This window comes from Sorghum bicolor, chromosome 3 (genome assembly GCF_000003195.3).
Source record: "Sorghum bicolor cultivar BTx623 chromosome 3, Sorghum_bicolor_NCBIv3, whole genome shotgun sequence".
NCBI classification, from domain to species: Eukaryota; Viridiplantae; Streptophyta; class Magnoliopsida; order Poales; family Poaceae; genus Sorghum; species Sorghum bicolor.
In genome coordinates this window covers 21,125,240-21,133,126 of record NC_012872.2, presented here as the reverse complement: position 1 = coordinate 21,133,126, position 7,887 = coordinate 21,125,240, and the positions used below count along the sequence as shown (strand labels likewise).

Below are 7,887 nucleotides of genomic sequence, written 5' to 3'. Positions count from 1 at the left end.
GTTGGTCTCACCAATCGGGACTAAAGATGTTTTTGTCCCGGACGCTGATTGGACCGAAATTATTGTTCATTTTGGGCAAGTGACAAAAGGCAGTAGTGTATGCGAGCAATATAGAAAGGCTCATGGAGTTTGCTTTGATGCATTGTAGAGCCCAATTGGTATTAAGAGAGGAAAGAATTGCACATGTCGTAGATATGCATGCCCAGAGAAAAGAAATGGAAATTAAGAATGACGAATGCCTGGATCCACACTCTCCACATACATGCGAAGAATTATTGTAATGTGCAGTTGCAAATTGAGAAGAGAAGCAAAACTTGCAAATTCTATTTCATCGTTTCGTATGAATTAGAGATTTACAAGGACAATAATCTCCATCACTGCACGGCAAGATCTAAAATGCCAACGCATCGTTGAACCCTGCATCATAGGCGGCGTCGGCCTCATAGTCACCGATCGCCTCTCCAAGCATCATCCCTCCGACAGCACCGCCTAGGAGCCCTAGGCCAAGCCCCATCCCCATGCCTCCGCCATGGCTCGCGGGTGCAGCCACCGGCTGCGCGGCGTAGCCGTACATCGCCGGTTGTGGGGTAGCCGCATTGTACCCGTACGGTGGCGGAGCAGCGTACGCGTAAGGCTGCGGCGGGTAGGCCGGGTACGGCGAGCCATATTGCGGCGGAGGGTACGCAGGCGACATGGCCGGCGGTGGGTACGTAGACGGCATGGCCGACGGTGGGTACGCGGTGGGCGGCACCATCGTCTTGTCCGTCGTGTTCACGGAGTCCAGCACGTACTTGGCGTACTGGCCTTGTTTGCCTTCCGGTTCCGGGACACACGCCACGGCGGGGACGTCGGTGAACTTATAGCAGAAGTAGAGGACGCCGTGGGCGCGGCCAGAGTGCGGCCTGCGCACCTGGTAGCTCACGGGCCTCGGATCACCTCCCTTGTCGGCGCCGGCCAGGAGGTCGTCGATGGGCACGAACACCTCGCCGATGTCGCGGTCGCCCAGGTACACACGCTGGGCGCAGAGCCTCACGTGGAGCGCGAGGCCGCGGGTGTCAATGGCAGCCGGGATGGGGAAGTGTGCCACGGCGTTCCAGGCGGGGTTGCAACCGTTGGTCTGGTCTGCCTGGGTGCTGTGGCTAGGCATGCGGAGGTCGAGCCCGGAAATGGAAGCCACGGCGTAGATGCGCGGCCGGGAGAAGACCGACAGTTTCTTGAGGTCATTTGCCGAGACAAGGGTGACCTCCAGGACACGGTACGCCATTGCCAAGCGCGCCGGCGAGGTGTGTTTTGCCGTGGGAAGAAATGGTAGACAGTTGGAGGAGGGAGAAAGGTTGTAGGACGACGTGCGTGTGTTCCCTCGACAACGACAACATCCGCAAGGTGCGAGTTAAAGAAGCGAAGAAGCGGTTGTCCTTGGTTGGTAAAGGAGTTTGGCCCCAAAAATAGCTTGAGATGGTGTCTAGTTCCGGATTTTGCAGAAAATCTTTGTGCGGTCCACATTGTTTCCCGGAGTGTTTTATTTGAAATTGCAGATTGTAGGGCTGCCCGTATATTTTGTATTCAGTCGGTCCAAAAACTAATTTATCTTAAGTGAAAACTAATTTTATCTTAAGTGAAAACTATGTATAAAAATGTCTTGAGATTAAAGTCTAAAGATAACACAAAAAAAATGCACGCAATATATTTTTGATGAATCTTGTGAAATAATTTTGTTGGAAATCAAAGTCAAGAAACAGTATGTGAATAAGGACTTTGAATGGTGGCCAAATTAATGAAGGAGGAGAGGAATTTCAAAAGTGCAAACACTGTAGATAGAACTTCTGTCTGTATTCACCACATCCCTCTATAAATAGGGAGTCACTTTCACCTTTGTAAAGCAATCATCAGAAAGTGAAATACAGAGCAAGCTCCTTCCTCCTCCATCTCCCTCGCTGTGTGCCTTGTGCCTGTGCTGTGAGAGTGATTGTGAGCATTCCAGTGACTTAATTTCTAACACGTTATCAGCACGAGTTCTACCGAGCTAAGGATAAGAAGATGAGAAAACATTTCATTCGATGCTAACACTCTTGTTCATGAACAAGGACACACGAAGCACTGGTACCTTGCCGCCATCCCGAAATGCACGTGCGAGCCGAATCGCTGCCGTCCCGAAGACGTGCAAGCGGAGATGTGCTGGCCCGGCGGACCCACGCAAATCCCACCCTCTGCAGGGAGCGGGTCGCGCCGCGTCAGGCCGTGGCCAGAGCTCCTCACTGGGGATGGACTGTGCGCCGCGCACGCCCCCTGTCCAGCCCCGAGCTCGGCTGCCACGCCCGCTAGAAAGGCCGCGAGCTCCCTGGACACGGCCGTTCTGGGCTCGGCTGCGAGCCTCCATGGCCGCCGCTGGGAGGGGTCTGGCCGTCGGGAGCCGTGCCTACCAGGCTGCTGCGCCGCCGGGCCGCGCTCGCCAGGGGCCGCGTGCTGAGCCACGAGCTGCCGGGGCCGGCGCCTGGCCGCGCGCCACTGGGGCAGCGCGCCTGGCCACGAGCCGCTGGGGCCGCGCGCTCCTCCCTGGCTGGGCCACGCTGCCCGCGCCTCTGGCCGGCCGGGCCGCCATCAGTGCCTTCTCCCTCCTCTGCCTGTTTTCTGAAGAAGAAGATAGAGTAGAGAGAGAAAAGGTGGGGAAGAGAATGAGTGGGTTAGGGTTTACCCTTCCCATTTATATGTTCTTTGGGCGAATCTGAGCCGTCCATCACGATTGGACTGATCTGTTTAGCTCATGGAGAATGAATTTGGCCTAGCAGCCCATTTAAGATGGGCAGCGCATATTATTATTATTTGCGTAAAATACACGGCCCGAAGCCCATGAATTATGTACGGCCCGAAGTCCGCCATATTTATTTATTTATTATTATTATTGCCATTATTTATTTTCTACAATTATTTATTGCAATTAATTCCGTGTATTTACTTTATTGCAATACTTTACATTTAATTGCAAAGTAAATCTGAAGATTACACCTGGGAAAATTATATAGTCCTGAAGACTATATTAAGTCGTAATCCTAAAGATTACGCAGCGACATCTACTAACCCTGCGCATTAATTGTGTAGGCATGTCGAACATCGTAAAGAGGGATTTTGAGATGCTCGCCGTGGATGGCAGCAACTACCTCACTTGGGCGACCGACATCGAGATCAGACTCAATGGCATGGGCCTCGATCATACCATTGTCCACCCTAAAGCTGGCAAGGATGAGCGCACAAGGCAGAACAAGGCAAAGGCGTTGCATTACCTGCGACACCACCTTCATCCTAACTTGAAGTGCGAATACATGACGGAGAAGGATCTGCTAGTCTTATGGCAGTCCCTGAAGGACCGCTTCAGCCAACAGCTGACTATTGTGCTCCCGAGAGCACAACAAGACTGGATCAATCTACGCTTCCAAGACTTCAAGTCTGTGGCTGCGTACAACTCTGCCTTGCATAGGATTGTGACCAAACTGCGTCTATGTGGCCAGAAGATCACTGACGCTGATATGATCGAGAAGACCTTCTCCACCTTCCACCCCAGCAACAATGTACTTCAACAGCAGTATAGAAACTCAAGGTACACCAAGTACTCTGAGTTAAGTATTATCTGTTGCCGAGCAACAGAATGAGGTTCTCATAAACAATCATTTTTCCCGGCCTACTGGTTCCATAGTTGTGCCTGAAGCACATGATAATGTTGCTGAGAGTTCTCGCGACCGCAAGAGGGGCCGTGGAAAGGGAAAGTGGAAGGGGAAGAGGGGTGCCATGATCAAGGTCAAAGGAAAGGGAAAGCCCAAAGGTAGGTTCAACCCCAAGAAGGAAACAGATGACCACAGTGGGGAAGAGCAAGGCGATTGTTGTAGATGCGGAGCAAAGGGGCATTGGTCCCATAATTGCCGCACCCCCAAACACCTCGTTGACCTTTACCAGCAAATCAAGGACAAGGAAAATGTTCAACATGAGTCCCACTTTCTCATTGAGCCTGAAGCTCAGCCTGAGAAGCACGACGACGGGGTCGTCGGTGCAAGTGGAAGCGTCCGAATGGACGAGAGTTAGGACAATCTTCTTGATGACTTTGATATATTTGGAGACCCACAGTAATCTCCAAAGAGTCATGTTAGCGATGCCCACATGTACTAGTTTGGTCATGTATGCTCCTGAAGAGCATTTGTAATGTAGTAGATTGTCCAAACTGTTGTAATGTTTCCCAAGAATTATGTAATGTTGTCTTTATGATAATATATGTTTATGTTAAATTCCTATCTTTATTTTATGGTATTTAACAGTCTGTGGCAACCCGATGGCGGATGCGGAACTCTGTCTTGTAGACAGTGGTACCACCAATATGATACTAAGGGATACTAGATATTTCCAAACAACAAAGAAAAGTGGAAATATTATGACCATTGCCAGAAGCAATGCTCATATTGTGGGCACCGGAAGTGCCACACTAGTTCTCCCTATGGGTACTCAAATCTTTGTAAAGGATGCACTATTGTATCCCGACTCAAAGCGCACGCTTTTGAGCTTCAAAGATGTCCGTGCGAATGGTTTCCATGTAGAAACCGAGATCGAGCAAGGTGGTGAATACCTGCTGATCACTAAATTCGACGGGTACCAAAAGCGAGTGGTGGAAAGGTTCCCTTCATCACCAACGGGTTTGTACTACACGTACATAAAGCCCACAGATGAGTATGTTGCAACGAAGACCATATTCAGAAACACAGAATCGTTTCAAATATGGCATGACCGCTTGGGTCATCCTGGGTTCGGTATGATCAGAAGAATCATCAACAATTCTACTAGCCATGATGTCAGAGGCTTCCTAAATCCTGAAGATTTTATTTGCACCGCATGTGCAAAAGGGAAGCTGATCAATAGACCATCCCTCCTGAAGATTAGGGATGAGTCACCTATGTTCCTGCAAAGGATACAAGGTGACATATGTGGACCTATCCAGCCCCTACTGGGCCCATTTAGAGACTTTATGGTACTGATTGATGCATCTACCAGATGGAGCCATGTGGACCTGTTGTCCACTAGAAACCATGCTTTCTCCAAGCTCATTGCCTAGATAATCAGGCTGAAAGCAAGTTTCCCTGATAACCGCATCCAGTCCATTTGGATGGATAATGCTGGTGAGTTCAGGTCGAAAGCTTTTGATGATTATTTCTTAGCCCTGGGCATTAAGGTAGAAGACTCAGTACCACATGTCCACACACAAAATGGTCTAGCTGAGTCCTTGATCAAGAGGATCAAATGGATTGCCAGGTCGTTGCTGCAGAATTGTATGCTGCCAACCAATTGTTGGGGCCATGCAGTATTGCATGCTGTAGCACTGATCCAACTCAGGCCAACTGCATACCATGATACATCCTCCTTGCAGTTAGTGCGTGGGAAAGAACCATGTATTTTCCATCTGCGAATATTTGGCTGCGCAGTGTACGTGCCAATACCACCACCCTAGCATACCGCAATGGGACCCCACCGGAAGTTGGGGATATATGTTGGTTATGTGACTCCTCCATAATCAAATATTTAGAGCCTATGACTGGGGATCTTCGTTCGGCTCGGTACGCTGATTGTGTCTTCGATGAAGACCATTTCCAAGCATTAGGGGGAGATAGACATCTAGAAGAATGCTGAGAAATTGAATGGAATGCATCGGGGATGCAATCCTTAGACCCATGCACTAGCGATCTGAACTGGAAGTTTAGAGAATTATTCATTTGCAAGGTCTTGCAAATGAGCTGCCAGATGCCCTCACTGATCACAAAAGGGTGACTAGGTCGCATATACCTATAGCAAATACGCCAGAGAGAGTTCACGTACCCCCGAAGGCTACCAACTCTATAGTCTCCCCTAATCCTAGGAAGAGGGGGAGACCTCCGGGTGCTCAGGACAAGGTCTCGCGGAGATGTCCGCAGAGGCGACGGTCCGAGACACTTGCACTACCACTCGAAGAATCAGTTGAAGAGGCTCCTCCTGAAGTTGAGAAGGTCCCTGAAGGACACCATCCTAAAGATAGAAATCCAAATGCGTCGCGCGCGCATCATCGCATTGGAAGATCAGAATGCCCCAACTCAATCGTTACGGGAAATGACGATGAGTGGGAGGACGATCTTGAAGAGATCGCCACTAACTATGTGGAATCAGGAGAGTCATACTATAGAAAGACCACTATTGTCGACATATATTTTGCCTCAAAAATTGCTGACTCAATGGATCCGGATCCAGAACCAAAGTCCATGATAGAGTGTCGGAAGCGCTTGGGCTGGGATAAATGGAAAGCAGCAATTGAGGCTGAGTTGTGCTCGCTTTGCCAAAGAGAGGTTTTTGGGCCTGTAGTCCCAACACCTCCAAAGGTCATCCCTATAGGATGCAAATGGGTCTTCCTCCGGAAGAGGAATGAACATGGTAAGGTGGTAAGATACAAAGCGAGGCTAGTGGCACAATGGTTCACGCAGAGACCCGACATCGATTATGATGAAACTTACTCTCCTCTTATGAGTGGCATAACGTTCCGATATCTCATATCTATGGCAGCTAACTTGAATTTGAAAATGCAGTTGATGGATGTTGTGACCGCATACTTGTATGGGTCACTTCATTTGGAAATATATATGAGAGTCCCTGAAGGAATCAAGATCCCTAGACCGAATCAAAACTGCAACTTGTTCAACGTCCGCCTGCAGCGGTCGTTGTATGGGTTGAAACAATCTGGAAGGATGTGGTTCAACCGATTGAGTAACTTTTTCCTGCAGAGAGGTTACATCAATAATGATGATTGTCCCTGTGTTTTCATAAAGAAATCCAATGATGGATTTTGCATAATCTCCGTCTATGTTGATGATTTGAACATCATCGGGACTACAAGGGACATTGAGGAAGCAATGGCTTACAAAAAGGCGGAGTTTGAGATGAAAGACTTGGGAAAGACCAAGTTTTGTTTGGGCTTGCAGCTCGAACACCTCCCTGAGGGAGTGTTTGTACACCAGTCCACTTATACTAAGAGGGTACTTGAAAAATTCAATATGAGCAAGTGCCACCCTCTTAAGACCCCCATGGTGGTCCGATCCCTGGAAGCGGCTAAGGACCCACTTAGACCAAAGTGCGATGATGAGGAAGTATTGGGACCCAAAGTTTCATACTTAAGCGCCATTGGAGCACTAATGTACCTTACAAACTGCACTAGACCTGACATTGCTTTTGCAGTAAATCTGTTGGCAAGGTACAGTGCTGCCCCAGCCAGGAGGCATTGGGTTGGTGTCAAAACCATCTTGAGGTACCTACAAGGTACACAAGACCTTGGTCTATGGTTCCCGAAGAACCAAGCTCCAACCATGGTGGGATATGTGGATGCTGGCTATATGTGTGACCCGCATAATGCCAGATCATAGACTGATTTTGTCTTTCTCTGTGGTGGTGCAGCCATTTCCTAGCAATCTATAAAGCAGACCCTAGTTGCCACATCTACCAACCACTCAGAGATAAACACTCTGTATGAGGCTGCACGAGAGTGTGTTTGGTTGCGACGAATGATTAATCACATCCAGAAGTCATGTGGTTTGAACGTCGCTGACACCCCCACCATTATCAATGAGGATAATGCAGCTTGTGTTGCATAGATGCACATGGGTTATGTCAAGAGCAATCTCACAAAGAATATTGCTCCAAAGTTTTTTTATCCCCATGAGCTCTAGAAGAGCGGGGAGATAAATATCCTACAAGCAAGATCGTGCGATAACCTCGCAGATCTTTTCACAAAATCTCTACCCGCCTCTAGCTTCTATAAGTGCATCCATGGAATTGGTATGAGGCGGCTTAGAGAGTTGCAGGGTTCATGGGGAGACTAGCCCCAAAGACACAATT

The 7,887-nt window shown here is 48.9% G+C and overlaps 1 protein-coding gene across 1 annotated transcript; it reads right to left on the bottom strand.

Moving 5' to 3' along the window:
* On the bottom strand, positions 296 to 1,360 carry LOC8086369 (protein SRC2). Its single transcript, XM_002455589.2, has one exon. The coding sequence runs from the start codon at positions 1,262 to 1,264 to the stop codon at positions 392 to 394; it is 873 nt and encodes a 290-aa protein (XP_002455634.1). The 5' UTR covers positions 1,265 to 1,360; the 3' UTR covers positions 296 to 391.